Source organism: Eleutherodactylus coqui, chromosome 3, assembly GCF_035609145.1.
Source record: "Eleutherodactylus coqui strain aEleCoq1 chromosome 3, aEleCoq1.hap1, whole genome shotgun sequence".
Lineage (NCBI taxonomy): Eukaryota > Metazoa > Chordata > Amphibia > Anura > Eleutherodactylidae > Eleutherodactylus > Eleutherodactylus coqui.
In genome coordinates this window covers 293,547,716-293,574,660 of record NC_089839.1, presented here as the reverse complement: position 1 = coordinate 293,574,660, position 26,945 = coordinate 293,547,716, and the positions used below count along the sequence as shown (strand labels likewise).

General features: G+C 45.6%; 1 protein-coding gene across 4 annotated transcripts in view; it reads left to right on the top strand.

Moving 5' to 3' along the window:
- The window catches only part of PATJ (PATJ crumbs cell polarity complex component), a 264,895-nt gene that overhangs the window by 216,040 nt on the left and 21,910 nt on the right, over positions 1-26,945 (top strand). For 3 of the 4 annotated variants that reach the window (XR_010791282.1, XM_066597729.1, XM_066597727.1), the window contains 4 exons: positions 2,764-2,847; positions 6,598-6,791; positions 7,458-7,605; positions 17,206-17,292. Coding sequence is in view for 3 of the 4 variants with exons in the window: in XM_066597729.1 (XP_066453826.1) it covers positions 2,764-2,847; positions 6,598-6,791; positions 7,458-7,605; positions 17,206-17,292 (513 nt within the window). In the remaining variant the exon portion in view is untranslated. The remainder of the gene's footprint in view (positions 1-2,763; positions 2,848-6,597; positions 6,792-7,457; positions 7,606-17,205; positions 17,293-26,945) is intronic. The other variant, XM_066597728.1, reaches the window with a different exon arrangement.

Sequence of the window (26,945 nt, the reverse complement as noted above, 5' to 3'; positions counted from 1 at the left end):
TACTAAGCACAGATCATCTGTAGATGTCGCTCGCTCAAATCCTTCTGTCTCTTCGCGTGATCCAAGACAGACTAAATGATTATGAGATCGGACCATGTGTGGGGCCATATCAGCACTTCCAGGACTCCTTGTTCTTTACACTGCAGATAGTTGTTAACGACATTGGCTGGATGTTTGGTGTTGTTGTTCTGCTGCAGAATAAATGTGGAGCCAATCGGACGCCTCCTTGATGATTTATGATAGATAAGTATCTGCCTATATTTCTCTGCATTGAGGACACATTAATCCTGACCAAATCCCCAACTTCTCATGCTGAAATGCAGCCCCAAACTTGTAAGGAACCTCCACAGTGCTTTACTGTTGTCTGCAGACACTCATTATTGTACCCCTCTCCACCATGCTTCACTGTTGCAGTGCAGACACTCATTATTGTACCGCTCTCCACCATGCTTCACTGCTGTCTGCAGATACTGATTTTATTGTACTGCTCTCCACCATGCTTCCCTGCAGCCTGCAGACACTCATTATTGTACTGCTCTCCACCATGCTTCCCTGCTGCCTGCAGACACTTATTATTGTACTGCTCTCCACCATACTTCACTGCCGACACTCATTATTGTACCGCTCTCCACCATACTTCACTGCTGACACTCATAATTGTACCGCTCTCCACCATACTTCACTGCTGACACTCATTATTGTACTGCTCTCCACCATGCTTCCCTGCTGCCTGCAGACACATTATTGTACTGCTCTCCACCATGCTTCCCTGCTGCCTGCAGACACTCATTATTGTACTGCTCTCCACCATACTTCACTGCTGACACTCATTATTGTATCGCTCTCCACCATGCTTCACTGCTGCCTGCCTGTAATCAGCGGTTTTGAAGGTAAAGGGTGGCCACAGCTAATATGGATGTGGTTTAGATTTCTCTTTTGTTTATTCATTTTTCTAATTGACAATAAACTATTAATTCTTCTATTTCTGAAAGCTTTCTTACTCTGCAGCCTTTTTTTCCATACCTGCTGAAAACGTTTGTACAATAGTTTATGCAGTTTACACTCCAAACACATCCAGAGCTGCATTTAATAATTTTTTATTTATCTTTCAAACTGCATTATTTTCCTTCTCCCTTTCATAACAATGTTCGTTACTTAAAGTCTGGATACAGGCAAGAAAAAATCATTCCCGATACGGGCGATGGTTTGATGTTCCTGGGAGACGTGCTTGAATCTTTATTCCGGACTTTCAAGTTCATTAATCAATATAGCATTTTATTTGGTGTTCGGGTCTACAATGAAGGCTCTTGTTTGCCGTCTCCAGACTTTCCCTTCTGCTGCTTAATTGCCCCTCTGGGGTTTGCGAAAATTGTTTTAAATATCTTGGAGTTTCCCGGGAGATCGCAGCGATCCCACCCCGTGGGGGCATCCTCTAAGTTGTGTGTTCTTGGATATATCTCCTTAAGCAAGATGATCTAGCTCTTGGTTTTAGGAGATCATAATAGCTGCAGGAACGGCTGTTCTGCGTTTATCGGATTTCCTGGAAGATAAGACGGTTACCTCGACTAAAAGTCATTGTTCAGATTGAAGAATCCTATTCTCTCTCGTGCAGAAATGTAACGCTGTTTATGGCCGCTGGTTTGAGCCATTGGATTATATTGGACTGTCGGCTCATAAATCTTCCCCCTACATAAGAGTCTTTTTACATTATAAGATTTGTCGCAGATGTCGAGTACCTATCAATGAGATCGGCGCTCGGCTTCCTGGCCTTCACACCGGCAAATTCAGAATTTATTATTGGACGAACAGACCGAAGATCGGGCAAATGAATGTTCCTAGGACAGCTCTTGCCCGATCATTGGGTTATGTAAAAGGCCCTGCAGGCCTCCTTCATACAGGCGTATTTGTGCACCTTATTAAGCACTCAATACGGAGAGCTTAAACCCCATTGATTTGCATTGGGATATTCAGACATGCGGTTTTCACGCGTGAGCAAAAATTGCAGCATGTCCTATTTTGGTCCGTATTACAGACCCAAATTGATTATTAATATTAATGAGATTGCATAAATGCGCAGCAAATATGCATGATGTATGTACATTCATGCATAAAGGCAGGAGAAATCAATAGTGGCGCCTACTTACGTTTTTTTCACGCGTGAAAAATGCAGTGAAGATGTGCGCAAAAAAAGCAACAAGTAGTGAATACGCACAGTTTTGGTTCATTGAAAGGCTGCATACTTCACAGACCGAAAGTGCATACGCCTGTGTGAATGAGCCCTAAAGCAATCCATCCAGTCTTAAAACAAAATGTAGTCCAGGGACTGGAAGGGGCATTGGATCACACGTCATCCATCTCCTGCACCATTGTTCCTCAGATCCACTGGTTGCCGGACCCAGTTTTTGGTATTCCAAAATGGCGGCTGCAATCCTCTAACTGCTTAATGCATACTACTTTTCTGATTGGTCAGTTCTGTTCATGTGATCATTTCTGACCAATCGATCAGAGAGCAGGTGCGGTGCATGGGCAGTCTAACACACTACCAATGCACAGTTTGCATTAGGTAGTCAGAAGACAGTGTGACCACCTTAGAAGATCAAAAATGGGGTCCGGGATCCGGCAGATCTGAGGGACCTCAGCACAGTGGATGGACTGCAGGTAATATAACTTTTCCAGTTCCTGGACAGAATTTTGTATTGACACAAGAGGGTCACTTTAATTAACCCTTGACTAATCTCTGCCATTTCCCTTTGTACTTTGCAGGAAGCTGTGGTGATACATGAGGTGTATGAAGAAGGTGCCGCTGCCAGGGATGGGAGGCTCTGGGCAGGGGATCAGATTCTGGAGGTATGAGAATCATATTGACAATCTCCCAGTAAGGTGGGGACCATGTAGATATGAGCATGGCATAAAGTTAATCACCTTTTCTATACATCCGCTACTTCCAAGATGTGATTTCAGAGCTGAACAACTCATTCAGTCTACAGGCTGTCCGTGGAAATACTTAATATTCCAAACAACCTATGCTGACATGCCAAAGGTCATGGGATAGGAACTAATAATGTGTAGGACCCCCTCCAGCCTGGCGAAGTGTAGCAACTTGACTTGGCATTGATCCACAATTGGAGGGATGTTGAGTTGTCTGAATAGTCACCCACAGCTCCTTGGTACTTGTAGGTGCAGGATCTTGGATGTAAATGGATCTCTCCACCACATCCCATAAATGCTCAATTGGGATCATGTTGGGTGAACGTTCAGGCTGCACCATTCATAGGAACTCTACAGAATGTTCCTCAAGCCAATTCTGGACTACTTGGGCCCAATGGCACTACCATCATTGTGGGGATGATAATAGAAGTCCATGAAGGGCTGCAAATGATCACCAACCAGTGCAACATAGTAGGTACTGGTCAATTTTGTGTTTAGGTAAACCAGTGGACCCAACCCATGCCTTGAGAACATACCAGTATTGGACCCAAGCCATGCCTTGAGAACATACCAGTATTGCACCCAACCCATGCCTTGAGAACATACCAGTATTGCACCCAACCCATGCCTTGAGAACATACCAGTATTGCACCCAACCCATGCCTTGAGAACATACCAGTATTGGACCCAAGCCATGCCTTGAGAACATACCAGTATTGGACCCAAGCCATGCCTTGAGAACATACCAGTATTGGACCCAAGCCATGCCTTGAGAACATACCAGTATTGGACCCAAGCCATGCCTTGAGAACATACCAGTATTGGAACCACCACCAGACTGAACAGTGTCTTGTTCTCAATGGCTTTATCGGGTCTGTGCCATGCACGAACCCTACCATCAGCCTGAAACTATTGGTACCATGACTTATAGGACAACGCCACGTTACCAGTCCTCTAGTGTCAAGTTGACAACTTCACAAGCCCACTCAAGGCTCTGTGTCCGGTGTCGTCGTGTTAACAGAGGAACTCCGATAATTCACGTTGCTTTGCCATGAGGACACTGGCCAATGTTCAGCCTCACTCACAAGATAACACCTCACAACTTAGACAGGTATTGGCGGTCCCAAGCCATCACCAGGGGTAACGCCACTTCATCAATTTACATACTGCTATCCCGTGACTTTTGGCATGTCATTGTACATATTCACCACAGATCTGGTGACGTTATCTGCTTTTTTTTAAGCTGGAATCTCATTGCAGAGAAGCAAATATACTCCATCTACTCTCCCGGCATCAGGTTGGTCGGATCAGTAAGAGCCGAGGGCGAAACTAAAGGGGGTGCAGAGCTTGTCGCTGCACCCTGGAGGCTGAGGGGTGTGTCTGCACCATAGGAAAGTACTCTGCTGAAGGCTGCATTGCACTCCGTAATTTGCCAACCACATATTCCAACCTGCCCATGTAGATGGACAATACATGATGTGCATTGAGGTCACCTCTCTCTTAATGATATTCCTTCCCCCATGTGTATCGCATTCATTAGCAATCACAAAAGTATATGCTTGCAGCTTGAGAAAAGCAAAAATAAGATCCTGCCTGCAAGCTGGTAGTCGGTATAACATTGCATCCAGACAAGATGGATGTCACCGGCTCATTGCTGGAGGATATCATTAATCATGAATGTAAATGCGGTAAGTAAAGGCGGCAGATAGCAGAGGTCCTGAATACTGAGTCCTGCGCAGTACCTACCGCGTTGTGCACATCCGCATCGGGTCTAGCTATTCAGGTCAGTCCAGTCTCTGGTGGGTCTTCCATCAGCCGCCAGCATCCTCCTTCGACATGGGCTTTGTTGCGGTATTGTTGCTTGCAGTGTAATTGTGCTTACTCGCTGCCGGCTGAATTGTTAATGTGTCTGTAAAGCTTTGTAAGGGAAGCTGCCGTGGTTTCCTACTAATGTCGACTTGTCAGGAGGAATTAGACTAGTCCAAGTTGCATACACTTAGCTGTTCCTGCTACAAGCACCTACCTCTGTGAGTGGAATCACAATAATGATGCCATCAATGGCTGCACACAGATCTTACTTTTTCTTGCAGATGTAGAATAGTTAAGTGAATTTCTTTGGAATGACCTGGATTTCTGCAGGGATTACTAATAAAATGTGGTCTGATTGTTATCTACGTCACACCTATAGACAAACAGTCTAACACACAGGCAGTTGTACCGTTCTCTTGAGTAAACTCTACACTGTCGGGAGAAAACATAAGTGACCCTCTCTATTAATGACTTGGCCAAGAGCTAATTGGCAAGAGTTTAATTCAGTGAAGGAGATCAGATTGGAAGTGTGGGTTATATAGGTGCTTTGCCCATTAGATAAAGGCATGCAAAGCCTGGTTACTGACACCTCTGTTCTTCTCAAGCAAGATAGGTTAGTGTAAACTACCGCTCAATGCAAACAACTTTCCGAAGACCTAAGAAGATGTTGTTCTAGAGATGTATGATGCTTGAAAAGGCTACAATAGTAATGACCTGGATGTATATCAATCCAAGGTTAGGCGATTTATATACGAATGAAGAGCATTCGGGACTGTTGCCACTCTTTCTAGGATGGAGCATCATGTTAAGATCACTCCGAGTACAATCAACAATGCAGAAAGAGGTGATCGCAAAAGACCTACAGAAGACTACAGACTTTAGAACCTTCAGTTCATGTGTCAAATAATAGAAAAGCACCAAACAAGAATGGTGTTCATAGCAGAACACTAGAAAAAAAGCCACTGTCCTGGCCCATGTCAAGTTCTCCTGAGAGCACCTGGATGTCTCACAGTTAAGACTAACTTTTTGGCATAAATGCACAGTGCTATGCTTGGAGGAATAAGAACACGGCACACCAGCGCCAAAACCTCATCCAACTGTGACGCCTGGTGGAGGGGGCATCATAGTTTGTTGCCTTAGGACCCGGGTGTCTTGTTATCATTAAGAGAACAATTAATTCTAGAGTTTATCCAAGCATTTTACAGCACATGTCCATTCCAAAACATAAAACAATATCTTTTTCAGCCAAGTTAGAATCCTGACCTTATCCTAATGGAGATGCTTTGGCCTTATCTAAAGAGAGTTGTGCACACAAGGCATCTTAGAAATATTGATGCCCTGAAACATTTGCAGGGAGGAAATGGTTAAAACTCCTTCTTAACGTCGCAGCTACAGTACAAGAAATACTTGGTGAAGGCGATTACTGCTAAATGGGATTTACTGGTTATTAAATCAAAGGGTCTGCTTCTTCTCACTGTGCTGTGGATAATTGCTGAATGTGCTCGTTAGAAGACCTGAACTCTACAACTGTCTGTGTTATTAGTTATATTGTCTATAATTGTCACCTATACAATCAGCACCCATGTAATAGACCGTCATTGATAGTCAGGGCCGGAAGTGTACAAAACTGCTTAACTCCCATTAAAATCAATGGAAGCAATGCCACCTATTACATGTTCAGCCCAGACCACCGATGATGACCTCTAGCTCTGCTGCACTGTCAGCAGGCCCGTCGATCAGCTAATTGGTTGTGATTTCAAGGAAAAGTCCTGAAATACCCATTTAATGGCAGCGGTCAAGTGTATATGATCTGAAACTTCCAGCAGTCCTTCCCTGTGATTTCGCCTCTTGAATTTGCAGGTCAATGGCCTGGATCTGAGGAACGCCTCTCATGAGGACGCCATTACAGCTCTACGTCAGACGCCCCAGAAAGTGCAGCTGGTGGTGTACAGGGATGAGGCACAGTACAGGGATGAGGAGAACTTGGATATCTTCCATGTGGAGCTGCAGAAAAAGAGCGGTCGAGGTCTGGGCCTGAGCATTGTTGGTAAAAGGTAAGATGAGAGCAACTTATTTGCATTGTAATCCTGGTAATGGACACAATACGTTACTTCACAATGTCCCTGTCGATCGCTATAACCTTTTGCCATAATGAATGATAAAAGTCCGGCCGCCTGCAGCCACCAGTAGGGGGAACCACTTGTATGGAGACTTATTATGGAGCTCAATGGGAGCTTTAGCCATCCCTGTTTTTGGAGCTCCCCCTAGTGGTGCTTGGAGGCAGACAGAATTTCATCATTAAACTCTATGGTGGCATGAAGTGAAGAGGGAAGCTGTAGATTCATTAATAGTTCACCCTGAGAAAGAGGCCAGAAGTGCATGTATTTAAGACGTGTGCCCTTCTGTATCCAGGGTGCTTCATACATCCAGTATGTTCTTGAGGACACATGTTTATAGTGAGGCTACAATAGCTCAGTATGCATTTTGTATGAATGTTCCTCTTTCATAGTCTGTTTGTTCAGACATGACCACTTGAGTAGAACAAGCCGCTCCATATAAGAGGCTGCGCCATTGTTCCTGACGGCTCGTCTTGTATCCCAGATGATCGTATCCATTGTCCTGACTACTATGGTGACAATTACAGCATCAGCGAGAGGAGCTGATGGATGGGCTGAGTCAGACCCCAGAATAACATGAATGTTTAATGCCTTGTCTTTTAGGAACGGCAACGGAGTCTTCATCTCTGACATTGTAAAAGGGGGAGCAGCCGACTATGACAGAAGATTAATGCAAGGAGATCAGATACTGTCCATCAACGGGGAGGATGTTCGGAACGCCTCTCAAGAAGTGGTAGCCACCATACTAAAGGTATGAACTATGCATGGATGTCATGACATGGGTCTAACAGAGTGTGTGTTAGGGGTCCAGGTCTGTAACCCCCAAACCTCTGAAGGAGGGAGTGGGCAGGGTAGCCGTGCAGGAGGGGAATCATCACCTTAGTCTCTGCACTCCAGACAGCCTTAAAGATTTCTTCTTTCTGTTTTCTTCTTCCTTATGGTGGAGTCACTGTGCACATACATTACTGATCCTGAGGGTACATCCTATATTATACTCCAGGGCTGCACTCAGTATTCTGCATGCCAGAGAGTTAAACTTTCCCTGCTTGCTCTGCTGATCTGCATTACAGAACATGTCGTCTTTACAATAGACTACACGGTAATCTGGTGTTTATAAAGACTTAAAGCCCCTTCACCCCTGCTCTATAGTAGCCCATCTAAGGTTAGAGTGTGCCTGTCAACAAGCTTGCTGACTGTTGCCAATAGCAACTAGCACATAATACAATGTATTTACAAAGTGATTTCATGATGTTACTTTTTTTTTCATAAGCTTGTTCAGTATCCTCCTATGGCAAAAATGTGTATATGTACGCATCTATATATACTGATTGTAAAAAAGAAAAAAAACCTCCCCTAGAAGAAGTTGTCAGAATGGAAGGAAACTTTCTCTGTGATTGTAACGTTAATATAAGTGATTACAAGATCAGACCAAAAGGATTTATTGCGGGAAACTGACCCCTTGAAGGGAGGTTCTACTACCCTGTTTTACCGCCTCTAGCTTGGATACAAGATGTGATACGGGTGGGCATGGAGGCTCTAGTATCCTGTTGTACCACCTCTAACTTGGATGCTAGATATGATAGGGATGAGCATGGAGGCCTACAGGTTCCATATGGTATCCTGCGGTATATCGCTCCACCTTTTTCTGTAACTGAGCCTGTAGATCCTACAAACTCAAAGGCTGTCAAGGCCATGAGAATAAATGTCCTTCTGCCAAGTGCCTTGAAATAGTTCTGACAGACACAAGGGCCTGTAACGATGGCGCCCCCTGTCCCCGGATGGCGGACAAAAATACAGTTGCAGCTGCCCGGGCTTGTTAAACGATCAGACACTCCTCTCTGCTTGCGGTCTGTTGAGGGCATCCTGAGCCCTGTCACCTTGTGTGCCCCCCATCCACTGGTCCCAACATCTCCTAACAGTTTGGTCAGAACGGCCCGGTTTTGGACAATTTGGCGATACGACCATCCAGCTTCTCGCCTTCAAGCTTCTCAGACTCTGGTAACAGGGTGAAATCTCTTCTCTGCGTCGTAGAGGCGTCTAGTGGTCAACAAGCTCTACACAAGCGGAAGAAGAGGTCACCACACACAAGGAGCCTCCAAGAGCCTCTTATAGGACAAGGGGGGAACCACTTTTAGGGCCTCAGGTAGCAAGTTGTGGTTAGTCATTTAGACGTTCACAACCCTGTGCGACCCTAATGGCGATCTCCCTCCATGTTTTTCAGTTTTGCGCTGCTTCTTTCATTTGTGTGATATCCATGCCAGTATTGGCTCTAACAGTATCAGCCATTCATCGTGTTCTTTGGCGGCCGGGTCATCTTTTGCCACTGATCTGTCCAAAGATTATAGATTTTTCTAGCGACTCGGATTTTGGCCATGTACTGCGAGCAGTGAGTCTGAGCCCTGTCATCTTGCCCTCCGTGAGTCTGAGCCCGGTCATCTTGTCCTCCGTGAGTCAGAGTCCAGTCATCTCACCCTCCAGTGATAGATCAGGTCTTATACGATTCAGGACTTCTCTGTTTGTTGCCCTCGCCATCCAGGACATACGCAGCAGCTTTCACCAGCACCACAGATCCAACACATCAATCCTCCTTCCATCAGCTTCCCTTGCAGTCCAGCGTAAACCTCCATACATGGCTATGGGGAAGACGATGGTTTGCACTATCCTGCGTTTAGTTGCTATGCCGATATCCCTACCTTTCCAGATTTTGTCCATGTTTAGCATTGCAATTCGCCCCAATGCTATCCTACGTCTTATCTCTGGCACAGATTCCCCATCCTGGTCAATTTTTGAACCAAGGAAGATGAAGTCTCGCACGCATTCTACGTTGTTGTTTTTTTTTGTTTTTTTTTAACAGTCGTAATAATTTTTGTCGTCTTTATCAGGTAGAGGCCCATTTTGGTTTGCAATATGGTTGTGGGTATGGCGACCTCGCTGGAATCCTGCCTGCGCATCCGGGAATGCCACTTCAACTACTGCTCCCTGTTTTGCTATTATGATTTTGAGAAGGGTCTTTCTTGCATGTGGAATGAGGGCTATTTTTCGGTAGCTGGAGCAATTCTGGGAGTTGCCTTTGGCAGAGGGATGGAGACATCCTGTGGCCATTGTTTGGATACTTATTCTGCCTGTCACAGCGCTGTGATGGTTTTCAGTAGTACTGGCAGCAATAGCTCCGCTGGTATGTTACCTATGCCTGGCGTTTTATTTCTGGCTAGTTGTTTCATTGCCATAATGACTTCTGACTCTCTGTTGGGGGGCTCCAAGTCCACAGGCTCCATCTCACGCAATGGTTCAGGTATCTGGTTGCAGACATATAGTTCCTCTGAGTATTCCCTCCATTGTTACTCTGTTGGTCATTCAGTTCCTTCACATGTTGGCCTTTGATTGTGCCGTTGCGTGCCATGAAAGGTTTTTGGGCCATCTTGACCTATGAGAATAGGCCTTGCATATGGTCTTCCATGGCTTCTTCTGTGAGTTATTTGCAGCGCTCATTCCAGTCCCTTTCCTTGCCGTTCACTGAAAATCATCATTTAGTTGCCGAGCTTCATCTTTGTTGACGGCCGCCTTGATTCCTCATGTCCGGAATAGTGCAGTGTAAAGTCATCGGACTGAAAAAATCCATTACCTGTCCAGTGCAATTCGCTAATCCTAAGAATATCAATGTCAAGTCTTGTCATTTCGCATCTCCATACAATGTCCAGTGTCCCTAGACTCATGCCATGCGCATTCCATGTTGCTAGTATGTGAGCTTTGGTACAGCTCAATCCTTTCCTTTCATCATAAGGTGCATCAGCAGCTGGGATTCCCGAGGGCTTTGCCCAAGTGGCCTCATGAGAAAAATCCAAACTACTTGTACAAAGACCTTGCTCTTCTCCAGTAGCATTAAGTGAATCCTTTGACCTGGGTGGCCTGCTATTGGATACCATGTTTGAAACATTTGAGAACTCTTGCATAGAGTTCCCAAGGTGAAGTTTTTACACTGTGGGTCGCCAGGTCTTTGCCTAACCCTTCCCATTTATCCGGGCTTGGGACCGGTGTATAGGGATGACTCCTACATGGCTAGGGTTAGGTGGCAAGATCATTCATCTAATTACGCCACAACTCAAATCATTTGCATATTTGCCTGAGATGTAACTGCATGCTAAGTTTTGCAGCAAAATGACAACTTCTTCTAGGGGCTGGATTTTTCTTGACTGTGTATAATGATAACCCCCTTCTAGACTCGCACTCCTCCAGCTTTAACAATAATCCCCTTCTAGACTCGCACTTCTCCTGCTCTAACAATAATCCTCTTCCAGACTCGCACTCCTCCAGTTCTAACAATAATCCTCTTCTAGACTCGCACTCCTCCAGTTCTAACAATAATCCTCTTCTAGACTCGCACTCCTCCAGCTCTAATAATACTCCTCTTCTAGACTCGCACTCCTCCAGCTCTAACAATAATCCCCTTCTAGACTCGCAGTCCTCCAGATGTCACAATAATCCCCTTCTAGACTCGCACTCCTCCAGCTCTAACAATACTCCTCTTCTAGACTCACACTCCTCCAGCTCTAACAATAATCCCCTTCTAGACTCGCACTCCTCCAGCTCTAACAATAATCCCCTTCTAGACCCGCACTCCTCCAGCTCTAACAATAATCCCCTTCTAGACTTGCACTCCTCCAGCTCTAACAATAATCCTCTTCTAGACTTGCACTCCTCCAGCTCTAACAATAATCCTCTTCTAGACTTGCACTCCTCCAACTCTAACAATAATCCCCTTCTAGATTGGCACTCCTCCAGCTCTAACAATAATCCCCTTCTAGACTCGCACTCCTCCAGCTCTAACAATACTCCTTTTCTAGACTCGCACTCCTCCAGCTCTAACAATAATCCCCTTCTAGACTCGCACTCCTCCAGCTCTAACAATACTCCTCTTCTAGACTCGCACTCCTCCAGCTCTAACAATAATCCCCTTCTAGATTGGCACTCCTCCAGCTTTAACAATAATCCTCTTCTAGACTTGCACTCCTCCAGCTCTAACAATAATCCCCTTCTAGATTGGCACTCCTCCAGCTCTAACAATAATCCCCTTCTAGACTCGCACTCCTCCAGCTCTAACAATAATCCCCTTCTAGACCCGCACTCCTCCAGCTCTAACAATAATCCCCTTCTAGACTTGCACTCCTCCAGCTCTAACAATAATCCTCTTCTAGACTTGCACTCCTCCAGCTCTAACAATAATCCTCTTCTAGACTTGCACTCCTCCAACTCTAACAATAATCCCCTTCTAGATTGGCACTCCTCCAGCTCTAACAATAATCCCCTTCTAGACTCGCACTCCTCCAGCTCTAACAATACTCCTTTTCTAGACTCGCACTCCTCCAGCTCTAACAATAATCCCCTTCTAGACTCGCACTCCTCCAGCTCTAACAATACTCCTCTTCTAGACTCGCACTCCTCCAGCTCTAACAATAATCCCCTTCTAGATTGGCACTCCTCCAGCTTTAACAATAATCCTCTTCTAGACTTGCACTCCTCCAGCTCTAACAATAATCCCATTCTAGATTGGCACTCCTCCAGCTCTAACAATAATCCCCTTCTAGACTTGCACTCCTCCAGCTCTAACAATAATCCCCTTCTAGACTCGCACTCCCCAGCTCTAACAATAGTCCTCTTCTAGACTCGCACTCCTCCAGCTCTAACAATAATCCTCTTCTAGACTCGCACTCCTCCAGCTCTAATAATACTCCTCTTCTAGACTCGCACTCCTCCAGCTCTGACAATAATCCCCTTCTAGACTCGCAGTCCTCCAGGTCTCACAATAATCCCCTTGTAGACCCGCACTCCTCCAGCTCTAACAATAATCCCCTTCTAGATTGGCACTCCTCCAGCTTTAACAGTCCTCTTCTAGACTCGCACTCCTCCAGCTCTAACAATAATCCTCTTCCAGACTCGCACTCCTCCAGTTCTAACAATAATCCTCTTCTAGACTCGCACTCCTCCAGCTCTAATAATACTCCTCTTCTAGACTCGCACTCCTCCAGCTCTGACAATAATCCCCTTCTAGACTCGCAGTCCTCCAGGTCTCACAATAATCCCCTTGTAGACCCGCACTCCTCCAGCTCTAACAATAATCCCCTTCTAGATTGGCACTCCTCCAGCTTTAACAATAATCCTCTTCTAGACTTGCACTCCTCCAGCTCTGACAATAATCCCCTTCTAGACTCGCAGTCCTCCAGGTCTCACAATAATCCCCTTGTAGACCCGCACTCCTCCAGCTCTAACAATAATCCCCTTCTAGATTGGCACTCCTCCAGCTTTAACAATAATCCTCTTCTAGACTTGCACTCATCCAGCTCTAACAATAATTCCCTTCTAGACTCGCACTCCTCCAGCTCTAACAATAATCCCCTTCTAGACTTGCACTCCTCCAGCTCTAACAATAATCCCCTTCTAGACTCGCACTCCCCAGCTCTAACAATAGTCCTCTTCTAGACTCGCACTCCTCCAGTTCTAACAATAATCCTCTTCTAGACTCGCACTCCTCCAGCTCTAACAATAATCCCCTTCTAGATTGGCACTCCTCCAGCTCTAACAATAATCCTCTTCCAGACTCGCACTCCTCCAGTTCTAACAATAATCCTCTTCTAGACCCGCACTCCTCCAGCTCTAACAATAATCCCCTTCTAGATTGGCACTCCTCCAGCTCTAACAATAATCCCCTTCTAGACTCGCACTCCTCCAGCTCTAACAATACTCCTTTTCTAGACTCGCACTCCTCCAGGTCTCACAATAATCCCCTTGTAGACTCGCACTCCTCCAGCTCTAACAATAATCCCCTTCTAGATTGGCACTCCTCCAGCTTTAACAATAATCCTCTTCTAGACTTGCACTCCTCCAGCTCTAACAATAATCCCATTCTAGATTGGCACTCCTCCAGCTCTAACAATAATCCCCTTCTAGACTTGCACTCCTCCAGCTCTAACAATAATCCCCTTCTAGACTCGCACTCCCCAGCTCTAACAATAGTCCTCTTCTAGACTCGCACTCCTCCAGCTCTAACAATAATCCTCTTCCAGACTCGCACTCCTCCAGTTCTAACAATAATCCTCTTCTAGACTCGCACTCCTCCAGCTCTAATAATACTCCTCTTCCAGACTCGCACTCCTCCAGCTCTAACAATAATCCTCTTCCAGACTCGCACTCCTCCAGTTCTAACAATAATCCTCTTCTAGACTCGCACTCCTCCAGCTCTAATAATACTCCTCTTCTAGACTCGCACTCCTCCAGCTCTGACAATAATCCCCTTCTAGACTCGCAGTCCTCCAGGTCTCACAATAATCCCCTTGTAGACCCGCACTCCTCCAGCTCTAACAATAATCCCCTTCTAGATTGGCACTCCTCCAGCTTTAACAATAATCCTCTTCTAGACTTGCACTCCTCCAGCTCTAACAATAATCCCCTTCTAGACTTGCACTCCTCCAGCTCTAACAATAATCCCCTTCTAGACTCGCACTCCCCCAGCTCTAACAATAGTCCTTTTCTAGACTCGCACTCCTCCAGCTCTAACAATAATCCCCTTCTAGATTGGCACTCCTCCAGCTTTAACAATAATCCCCTTCTAGACTTGCACTCCTCCAGCTCTAACAATAATCCTCTTCTAGACTCGCACTCCTCCAGCTCTAACAATAATCCTCTTCTAGACTCGCACTCCTCCAGCTCTAACAATAATCCCCTTCTAGACTCGCACTCCTCCAGCTCTAACAATAATCCCCTTCTAGACTCGCACTCCTCCAGCTCTAACAATAATCTTCTTCTAGACTTGCACTCCTCCAGCTCTAACAATAATCCCCTTCTAGACTTGCACTCCTCCAGCTCTAACAATAATCCCCTTCTAGATTGGCACTCCTCCAGTTCTAACAATAATCCTCTTCTAGACTTGCTCTCCTCCAGCTCTAACAATAATCCCCTTCTAGACTCGCACTCCTCCAGCTCTAACAATAATCTTCTTCTAGACTTGCACTCCTCCAGCTCTAACAATAATCCCCTTCTAGACTTGCACTCCTCCAGCTCTAACAATAATCCCCTTCTAGATTGGCACTCCTCCAGTTCTAACAATAATCCTCTTCTAGACTTGCTCTCCTCCAGCTCTAACAATAATCCCCTTCTAGACTTGCACTCCTCCAGCTCTAACAATAATCCCCTTCTAGATTGGCACTCCTCCAGCGCTAACAATAATCCCCTTCTAGACTTGCTCTCCTCCAGCTCTAACAATAATCCCCTTCTAGACTTGCACTCATCCAGCTCTAACAATAATTCCCTTCTAGACTCGCACTCCTCCAGCTCTAACAATAATCCCCTTCTAGACTTGCACTCCTCCAGCTCTAACAATAATCCCCTTCTAGACTCGCACTCCTCCAGCTCTAACAATAATCCTCTTCTAGACTCGCACTCCTCCAGCTTTAACAATAATCCCCTTCTAGACTCGCACTCCTCCAGCTCTAACAATAATCCCCTTCTAGACTCGCACTCCTCCAGCTCTAACAATAATCCCCTTCTACACTTGCTCTCCTCCAGCTCTAACAATAATCCCCTTCTAGACTTGCACTCATCCAGCTCTAACAATAATTCCCTTCTAGACTCGCACTCCTCCAGCTCTAACAATAATCCCCTTCTAGACTTGCACTCCTCCAGTTCTAACAATAATCCTCTTCTAGACTTGCACTTCTCCAGCTCTAACAATAATCCCCTTCTAGACTTGCTCTCCTCCAGCTCTAACAATAATCCCCTTCTAGACTTGCTCTCCTCCAGCTCTAACAATAATCCCCTTCTAGACTTGCACTCCTCCAGCTCTAACAATAATCCCCTTCTAGATTGGCACTCCTCCAGTTCTAACAATAATCCTCTTCTAGACTTGCACTTCTCCAGCTCTAACAATAATCCCCTTCTAGACTTGCTCTCCTCCAGCTCTAACAATAATCCCCTTCTAGACTTGCTCTCCTCCAGCTCTAACAATAATCCCCTTCTAGACTTGCTCTCCTCCAGCTCTAACAATAATCCCCTTCTAGACCCGCACTCCTCTAGTTCTAACAATAATCCCCTTCTAGACCCGCAGTTCTCCAACTCTAACAATAATCCCCTTCTAGACCTGCACTCCTCCAGTTCTAACAATAATCCTCTTATAGACTCGCAGTTCTCCAGCTGTAACAATAATCCTCTTCTAGACTCGCACTCCTCCAGCTCTAACAATAATCCCCTTCTAGACTCGCACTCCTCCAGCTCTAACAATAATCCCCTTCTAGACTCGCACTCCTCCAGCTCTAACAATAATCCCCTTCTAGACTTGCACTCCTCCAGCTTTAACAATAATCCCTTTATAGACTCGCAGTCCTCCAGCTCTGACAATAATCCCCTTCTAGACTCGCAGTCCTCCAGCTCTGACAATCCCCTTCTAGACTCGCAGTCCTCCAGCTCTGACAATCCCCTTCTAGACTCGCACTCCTCCAGCTCTGACAATAATCCCCTTCTAGACTCGCACTCCTCCAGCTCTGACAATAATCCCCTTCTAGACTCGCACTCCTCCAGCTCTGACAATAATCCCCTTGTAGACTCGCACTCCTCCAGCTCTGACAATAATCCCCTTCTAGACTCGCACTCCTCCAGCTCTGACAATAATCCCCTTCTAGACTCGCACTCCTCCAGGTCTCACAATAATCCCCTTCTAGACTCGCACTCCTCCAGCTCTAACAATAATCCCCTTCTAGACTCGCACTCCTCCAGCTCTAACAATAATCCCCTTCTAGACTCGCACTCCTCCAGCTCTAACAATAAGTCTCTTCTAGACTCGCACTCCTCCAGCTCTGACAATAATCCCCTTCTAGACTCGCACTCCTCCAGCTCTGACAATAATCTCCTTCTAGACTCGCACTCCTCCAGCTCTAACAATAATCCCCTTCTAGACTCGCACTCCTCCAGCTCTAACAATAATCCTCTTCTAGACTCGCACTCCTCCAGCTCTAACAATAATCCCCTTCTAGACTCGCACTCCTGCAGCTCTGTCATCTTGGTGTCTGTGGTGTTACAATCAACAGGTTCTCTTTGGGGATGTAGGGGGTCCGTCCCTGAGACCCCCTGCCGTGCTTTTTCCTTTTCATTATACTTCGTGTCTCTTTTTGACATATTTTCCCATACCGCTTACATCTGTCGTTTGGCTCTGATTACTGCTTTTTTTAACCCTTCTCTCTCTGCAGGTTCTTGAGACTTCCCTTTGTATTCTGTTTGTTGTAAGCCTCTGTGTAACAAGACGTTATGTTTGTTTATGATGAAATCCCCTGTTGCTCTGATTCTAAAGACTCTTCTATTTAATCTAAAGTGCGCACAAGGACTTGTTCATCTGGAGATCGGGAGACTCCGAGTCGCGTCTTGGCTGTCATCCAGAAAAGCCTATCAAGGCAGTCAGGTGCGCGGGACATGTTTTCTCATTGATGTAGAAGAAGGGTTTATTTACAGCGTCTCTTGTGTTCCACCTTCTGAAGTCATAGCGGTTCACACTTGACAGCACTTACATCTCCTCATGTACACTTTGTCTTATGTTTAATTTGTTGGACTTGGTCTTGAAAAAATCCACTACTAGGGGGGTTAGTGGCTGCATATATCCAAATTCTGATGCTCTGATTAATATCCTAATATATATTTACACAGATTAGAGATACTTTTTTTTATTTTTCTACAGCTCAAAACCCTCTTAATATGGTTATAGAGTTATATGATCATATTCTGCCTGTCTGCAGCCACCACTAGGGGGAGCTCACTTAATACAGATGTATACACCTTCCACTGAACTCAATAGATGCATACACTAAATGGCCACTTTATTAGAGACCCCCATCTAGTACCATGTTGGACTTCAGTACCACAGTAATTCGCCATGATATAAATTCCACTAGGCGTTAATATTATTCTGCAGGAGTATTGGCCCTGGTGGACAGGAAGCTTGTTGCAGTTGTCACAAATTAAATGAAGGAATTAATGCGCTGTGAACATCTGATAAAAAGCATTTATTGATTTATACTGCTTTTGGAAAATACCTGCTATCAGCACCATGCAACAGCAATCTGGATCCATCTGACAGGTGATGCAATTTCTACCCTCTTTTGCCCCCTGGAGACTCTCCTTTCGGTTTCTCTTAGACACTATGGTGCTCTAACTGGTCATTTGCTGGTATAGCTCATCCATGTTAAGGAACAACATGCATTTGGACACGTTAGTTGGAGCTCCAGTGTTGACTCTGCAGAGCCTGTTCATTAAAGTGATTCCTGACATCCTCCTCTGACCCTTTTTGGCGCTGTAAGTTAATAATAATAATAATAATCTTTGTTTGTATAGCGCCAACTTATTCCGCAGCGCTTTAAGTTGTATCCATCCGCAGGATCCCCTTTCCCTGGATGTTTGTCCTTGATCACACCATTCTCTGTTTACTCTTCACACCGCTGCGGGAGAAAAATCCCAAAAGGTGGGCAGTGAAATTCTGACCCCGGCTAGTCTACCACCGATGACCTGGCCCCATTGGAAGTCGCTCAGACTGCTGGATTTTCCCATCTAATGTGGAAAAATCGCAGCATACTCCATTTTTCTGCGAATTCCGCACAGATGGCTTCCATTGAAGTCAATGGAAGCCGTCCGATCCGTGGCCCATCCACAATGAACATAGTGAACAGGTTGCAGATTCCGCATCGAACAACGGAACGGACAAAAAATTGAAAAAAAAACCCCTGCCAGCCGCCTGGTCCATCCGCAGTACAGACTCTCCTGCGACAGAGCAGGTGCGCGCGGACCCCGCTGGTGGCAGAGCTGGATGTTGCATGCGGAATCTGACTGTGCAGGGGGCCTAAAGCTGGTGGGCCCCAATGCAAGATCTGTAATGGGGCCCCCAATTATAATACATTATTCATAGTTCTGGTCTCCGTATATTGGGAGGAGAGACTTTCTAGGCTCCCTAAGGCTTTTTTTTATACCCATTCTAGTTAAACCCCTCTATCTAATTTATCTGATGTCTGCCGCTCCACATCTCTCTAGTGGCACTTTTACACAGGACGACTAAGGGCCCGACATCCGTACCAATGGCTATCGCTCCTGTGCTTTCACTAGCGCATGGGAGATCTCTACTGGTCACCCGCTTCCATACAGAGTAAACAGGCAGTCTTGATGAATGACTACCTGTTTACACAAACTGACAGTCGCTTCATTTTTAGAGTGAGCTGAAAACTAATGGTGGGCTGACATTTGCCTGTAATCGCTCTTCTGGGGGATTACTCAGGCAACTGTCAGCCCGTGTAAAAGTGCTCACTTCGCTCCCTTTGCCTGCTGTATGTGCATGTGCTTTTTGCACATGCCAGCTCGCTCTTCACGCTCGCTATTTATTTTTTGCACTTGCTGTCTACTTTTTCGCACTGGCTCTCTTCTTTTTCCGGCTGGCTCGCTTCTTTTTCCGGCTGGCTCGCTTCTTTTTCCGGCTGGCTCTCTTCTTTTTCGCGCTCTCTGCTTGCTTGATTTTTTGCTCCCTGCTCGGGCTCTCTTTTTCGCGCACTCTGATCGCTCAGTAAAAACCTCTCTAGAACACCACATCTTAGAGAAGCCGGCCCCCTCATGCAGACCAGACTCCCAAGTGACACATGTATTATGTATGCTGTGTCTTTACTAAGAGCACCTTGTTATTAAATTACTCCCCGTGTCGCGGCAGAAGCTCCCGCTGCCTCCAACATTGATCTTTAGCAGACGTGCCACGAATGTCCGTTATTTCCAGAGAGAGATATCGACAGACTGTGATGATAAAGTTAATTAGATGATCTCTCAATAACGAGTGTCCTTAGAAATCGCTAATCCCAGCAAAGTCTTAATTGCAATCCATTACATAAATTCCTTACCAATCTCCCTGTTCACATAGCGCTGGGTTAATAGATGCGCGGGGCTCTGGCATCGTTCTGCACGCTCTCTTATATACCCGGACTGGGGTGATGATCTGCAATGCTTATTTTCTGTGTTTGCTGCTTTATAGGATATTATTAGTACAAAGTCTTTTTGCATGGTTGATGTTCAAAGGGCTATTATAAACCAGCAGCTTATAACAGTACAGTTACATAATAAGGGGAGCTGCGGATATCACGTCTCCATGTGGATACAAGTACTTGTTTTGTAAAGGCTGAAATATCTGAGAAGTTGACTGCATTTAACTGCAAATTGAGCGAAAATGATATTTACAATAGGTTTTCCTTTAATTTGTAGCTGAAACAAAATCTTTGAAATCTTAAAGTGTGAATTTGCTGCACATTTACTGTGATTCACCGCTAGCGTAGAAGAGAATGGGGGGGGGGGGGTAGTTAAGCTTGAACGGCTCTACCAGCATTGCAGTACAATTCTCTCCATTATTCTACATATGTGCCGACTTTACATAACTGTTCCTTGTGCTTTAACAACAAATAGTGTGAATGTTGTAAACTATTCTACTGGACGGGACTGAATATAGAGTATATACACTATCCTACCAAAAGTAATGGACACCGGAGCAAGAAACAATAGTATTTACCTACATATGTTAATACTTGTGGCTCTTTTGGCCCTAAAAACATCAAATGCACTCCTTGGCATACTTTCTACGAACGTCTGGTATTTCCCTCTATTCCCTCTATTCATCCTGCAAACATCTGGCGAGAAAATGGACGCTGTTCAAGTTTCTTTAGCAGACGTTCCAGAGGTGTTCAGTAGGTTCAGGTAGGGACTCTGTGCAGCCGGTCCTATCATGGAACATCCATATTCTCAAACCAACATAAAACAGCATTGGATGTGTGACAAGGCGCCTTGTCTTGTTGGAAGTATGGCCGACCATTCCCAGAGTATTACCACATTGTAACAGCACATTATGGTCTAGAATGTCCGGGTATACCTCCATGTTTATGGTTCTTGTCACTGCAACCAATGGACTGAGACCATGCCATGTAAACCATCCCCAAACCATAATGGAACTTCCGCCTTACATACCCGTTGGCACAACACATTCAAGCAAAAGGAGTTCCCCAGCATCCTCTACACCCAGGTATCTCCATCTGATGTGAAGATGGAGTAGCATGATTAGTCACTACATAGAACATTCTTCCATTGCTTAATTGTTCAATGATGATGCTGCTTGCACCACTGTAATAGATGGGCTGATGCATTTTCTTTGAGAGAACTTGCCAGACATTTGCAGGATGAATGGAGGGAAATACCAGTTGAAGTGTATCAGTTGTTCGTAAAAATATACCACAGAGAGTATCAGGCCAAAGGAGCCCCACTACTAAGTATTAACATAAGGGGAATGAATACCACATTTGATTCTTGCTCAGGAGACGTGCAATTACTTTTGGTAGGAGGGTTTATGCTACTATTATGTGTGTTCATACCTCCTACTTCTGGAAGGAGGGGTTTGTATCGTGATCACATGAACACTGGCATAGTTTCCATTAGAAGTGACAACGCATTGGGGACTTGTCCAGGATGGCAATTAATTATTTTGTTCCTTGCACAATAGGACAAATTAGTTATAAAATGAAACCATGCAGAGCGCATCTTGTAATCTTGTTGATGGATTTACTGGACATTTATGTGACGAGCTTCATTCAGAAGATCAAAGCTTTGCATGAACTAGATGCAACTAGTGACTCGGCTGTCATTTATACTATGTTGCCATGTACAGTGAGGAACCATTAATATGAAGAAAATCCAACATTACCTCGTATTAAACGGGCTTCTGGAACTGAAAGTATTATATAGCTATTCCCCCAATATATATATGTTGGCTGGTGTCACCTTGGTTAGTTCTCTTTCTATCTGAGACTCCCGGCCTCTTTCTCCTCAGATGGTCATGTGATCTCAGTTCCGATCAGCTCAGATCTACTTGGGGTTATGTGTTCAGTTTCTACTCCCTTTCTCAGTCTGTGTGATGCCGTTACATGGATCTACCACATAAACTACCTAGTGGAAAACACAGGCACTCCTATCACAGTTACTGATAATGATTGCACAGCTCCTGTCGCACTGTTATAATAAAGGAGATCACAGCTCATCCTCCTGACTGTATACCTATAGTCAGTAGCTTCTTTAGAAGACTAAAGGAGTTGAGTTATCTCGCTTGGACGACGAGGGTCCATAGCGCCGATCTAGAATGACCACGAGCGAGAGCATTGTTCCATTCAGTGCTGATGTCAGAGGAAGTACTGTTGCCTATCTGTTGCACCCACGAGCGCTGCGGACGACCAGGAGGCCTCCGCCATCCGGCAGGCGGTCGTCTCTCGATTCTCCTAGCAATTGCTGTGGTTAGAGCACCGTGGGCCGGAACAGCTTCTGACAAGCGTGCAACATGACCAAAAAGTGCGAATCTCCTCCTTGTTATTGTTTCTGTGATTGACTCAAACCCCGTGCCAGCCTGTATCTCACCATTTCTGATCAAATCGAACCAACGGACACGGAGAATCTGGCATTGGCATCGCATGTGAAAGGACTCCAGACGCTCAGTGGTATGCGACAGCAAGGTCCAGGTCTCCGAGCCGCACAATAATATTGGCATAACGCAGGTCTGGTGGAATCGAATCTTAGTCCTGAGTGTTATGTTCTGCCTCCACCAGAGTTTATCCAGGGACCTCATGGCCAAGGCTGCCAGCGCTATTCTCCCCAGGATGTCCGGAATCGCCCTCCTATCTGTGTGATGAACGCTTCCGAGGTACACGAACTCACTGACAGCGTCGACTCTCTGGCCGTTTACGGCCAGGTCCGGAGGGATTACGCCGGCTCCTAGATTCTGCAGCCAGGAGATGTGAAGCCCAAGACAGGATGCCTCAAAATCAAAAGGAGCATGCCACTAAACTGTCACCCCAGCAGGCAAAAAGGGTATAGCCTCATGCATCATGAAATCGATGTGAAAGTAAAACATTCTCTGCTTCAAGATGGTGGATGATAAGTATCGGACAGGGGGCTGCACTGCATGGAAGTGTCTGGAATACACAGAGGAGACCCCCATATTGTGACAGGCAATCAGCTGAGGGAAGCAGGGATGGAGAATTATGTTTTTGCTTAATCGACAGGGTTCAGCCACTTGAGATCCCCACCAAATAGCTGTCGTCAGCCCCGCTGTCGTGTGGACAGAGCTAGACGCTGACAGTTCGGTCCGCATTGCAGTGACCTGAATTGGTAATTACAGATGCAGCTCCCATTGAATTCAATACCAACCTGTGCAGCTGCAATGCAGACTGAGCTATAAGCTTCCACCTCCATCCATAATGACATCTGGCCCAATATCAGCTGATCATTGGCGTCCCTGAGCAACCCCACCCCCACCCCAAATCAACTATTGATGACTTGTCCTAAGGATACGCAATCAATAGTAAAGTCCCAGAAGACCCCTTTTAACACAACCTTGTTCTTTCCCTATCAGTCCAATTAAGATCTACAGGTGGTCGTCTCCTTGTATCTCTGCACAAACTGTTTTTGTGTATTTGTGCCTCCGTAGATTTAGAAAGCATTTCCCCGCTGTCTCTACAGTCTGTCGTTGCATCAAGATACTGATTACAATTCCTTACGAACCCTCGGATCCCCGAGTCACGCAGCCTTCTCTCCTTACTCTCATCATAGATGCCATTTTCAAAGTCCATTGCCAGGCAAGGTCACTCAAACACACCACATGGTATCACGGCCGCGTTCCGCTAAGTGGCGGCGTTCCATCGAGGTCCTTGCACAATGTTGCATATCAATATGGATGTTCACTCAGAAGAAAGCTTTCATTGCCTTCTCTGTGAACAACATGAAATAGAAGAAAGTGCAAAGAAATGCCTCTCGTCTTCTGAGATTTTTCCAGTCCATCTGCTCAAGACTTCACGCTCCTAATTCTAATGAGCCGTCGTCGCACAGACCCCATGTTTCTGTAAGTGTATCACGTCCGGAGTTATAATGGGGCAGATGGATATGCTGCAGGATATGGGTCATGGAGGGTGATGTGCGCTCTATACAGATCACTGATTATATGGGAATGACATTAATCGCTTACGTTTAGGGCCCTTGAGATTCTCGCTGGATCGTGGGATTATGAACAATTTATTGCTTTACCACCGACTGAAAGATTAACAATAATTTGCTTGTTCGCCGTTCAGTTTAGGCAGGCGTTAAAAACGGACGACACTCGGCTTGTGTAAACAGGTAGTCATTCATCTGTGAGCGACTGCCTGTTTACTGTGAATGGAGGCGAGCAGCTGGCCCGCTCTGCCGCTATTCACTGAGTGGGTGAAAGCATTGGAGCGATTACCACTGGGACAAACATCGCCCCCTTCAGGGAACCTTACAGTAGCCTCAGGATACAATATATTCTGGTCTTTCTGGGCGATTGTATCCTGAAAGCAGACTCCATACATTATTGCAGACAGTTTGGATCTGTTGCACATACACTTTTCTGCATAGACATTTTACTGGTAACCCCCTGTGTTACTGAAGTGCCTGCACTGATTGGCTGTATGATAGCGCCTCTCTGCTGTAAAGAGCAGTACTACATGTTCTGTACTGCCATTTACCTGTGCCAGCATGTGCTGCTTCTATAGACACAGGTGATTACGGCTCCATATTATGTTTATGGTGTACTATTCAAGACCCTGAAGAAGCTGCTGTCTTCACCATAGAAAGTGAATTACCGTTTCCAGCAGCTCTTTCTGATATATATATATATATATATCTCCCTCCCCTAGAAGTTGTCGGAATGAAATGAAACTTTCTCTGTATGATTGCAACGTGGTTATAAGTAATCACAATTTCAGAGCAAAAGGAGCATTTATTGTTGAGAACTGACACCTTGTAGGGAGGCTCTAGTACCTTTATTGTACCGCCTTTAGCTTGGATACAAGATGTGATACGGGCAGGCATGGAGGCTCTAGTACTCTGTTATACTGACTCTAGCTTGGATACAAGATGTGATACAGGTGGGCATGGAGGCTCTAGTACCTTGTTGTACCGCCTCTAGCTTGGATACAAGATGTGATACAGGTGGGCATGGAGGCTCTAGTATCCTGTTGTACCGCCTCTAGCTTGGATACAAGATGTGATACAGCTGGGCATGGTGGCTCAAGTACCCTGTTGTACTGCCTCTAGCTTGTATACAAGATGTGATACGAGTGGGCATGAAGGTTCTATTACTTTGTTGTATGACCTCTAGCTTGGATACAAGATGTGATACGGGCAGGCATGGTGGCTCAAGTACCCTGTTGCACTGCCTCTAGCTTGGATACAAGATGGAATATGGGCAGGCATAGTGGCTCTACTACTTAGTTGTACCGCCTCTAGCTTGGATACAAGATGTGATACGGGTGGGCATGAAGGCTCTAGTACCCAGTTGTACCGCCTCTAGCTTAGATACAAAATGTGATACAGGTGGGCATGCAGACGCTAATACCCTGTTGTACCGCCTCTAGCTTGGATACAAGATGTGATACAGGCGGGCATGGAGGCCCTAGTACCCTGTTGTACCACCTCTAGCTTGGATACAAGATGTGATACGGGAGGCATGGAGGCTCTAGTACTCTGTTGTACTGACTCTAGCTTGGATACAAGATGTAATACGGGTGGGCATGAAGGTGCTAGTACCCTGTTTCACCGCCGCTATCTCGGATATAAGATGTGATACGGGCCTGTATAGGTAATGGTATTAAGGTAACCTGCGGCATATCGCTGTAGCTGAGCCTTTAGATCATGCAAACTCAGAAACTGTTTAAGTTGGAGTCACAGATGATGCCATACATGTTCTATTCGAGATAGATCTGGCGCCTGGGCGGCCATAAAAGAGTGGCAATGTTGTGGGGACTCCTGTGACCGCCTTGTGTGTGCGGTCGAGCATTATCCTGCTGCCTCTTAGAAGCATAGAATCAGTGCAGGATCACTAAATCATCCCAGACAGATATTTGTCCAGCCTCTGATTAAACACTTCCATTGAAGGAGAACTCACCACCTCCTGTGGTAACCTGTTCCACTCATTGATCCCCCTCACTGTCTAATATCTTATCTGTGTCTCCCGCCTTTCAGTTTCATCCCATTGCTTCTAGTCTTTACTTGTAGAAATGGGAATAGGGCTGATCCCTCTGCACTGTAACAGCCCTTCAGATATTAGTAGACAGCTAGTAAGTCTCCTCTCAGCCTTCTCTTCTGCAAGCTAAACATTCCGAGATCCTTTAACCGTTCCTCATGGGACATGATTTGCAGACCACTTACCATCTTGGTAACTCTTCTCTGGACTTGCTCCAGTGTGTCGATGTCTTTTTTAAAGTGGGGTGCCCAGAACTGGACACAGTATTCCAGATGAGGTCTGACTAAGGAAGAGCAGAGGATATAATTACCTCACGTGATCTAGACTCTATGCTTCTCTTAATACATCCAAGAACTGTATTTGCCTTTTTGACTGCTGCATCACATTGTTGACTCATGTTCAGTCTATGATCTATTAGTATACCCAAATCTTTTTCACATGTGCTGCTGCTTGGCCCAATTCCTCCCATTCTGAGAGGAACACATGTGGCTGCAGAATGTCCTGAACATATCGCTGAGCTGTCATCGTTCCTCGTACCACTACTAGGGGTGACCGACTGTCGTATGTGATGGCCCTCAGACCATCACACCAGCAGGGGCCAGTGTGCCACTTCACAGCAAAGGCAGGATTAAGGCGCTCACCCCAAGGTCTCCAGACATGAACATGGCCTTTTATATGCCAAGGGGGTAACCACTTTTAGGGCCTCCGGTGGCAAGACCATTCATCTAATCACCACAACGCTCATCATTCTATGGTTCCATAGTGCAGGGGTCATTGTGCAAAGCAGAAGGTGCATCGCAGCTGCAGCCACTCCAGGCACAGATGGCTAAAGGTATCTTGACATGGAGAGACTATCATTCAGATAGTCACTCAGAAAAATCGCTGACATGTACGAACAACAGTCATATGTTTGCTTTTACACAGATTACTTATTCATTAGTTGTTTGCCGACATTTTCTTTGTAGAGGGGATCTCCAAGTAAGTTATTCTGCAAGTCAATAGCGTATGACTGTGACTTTACACCA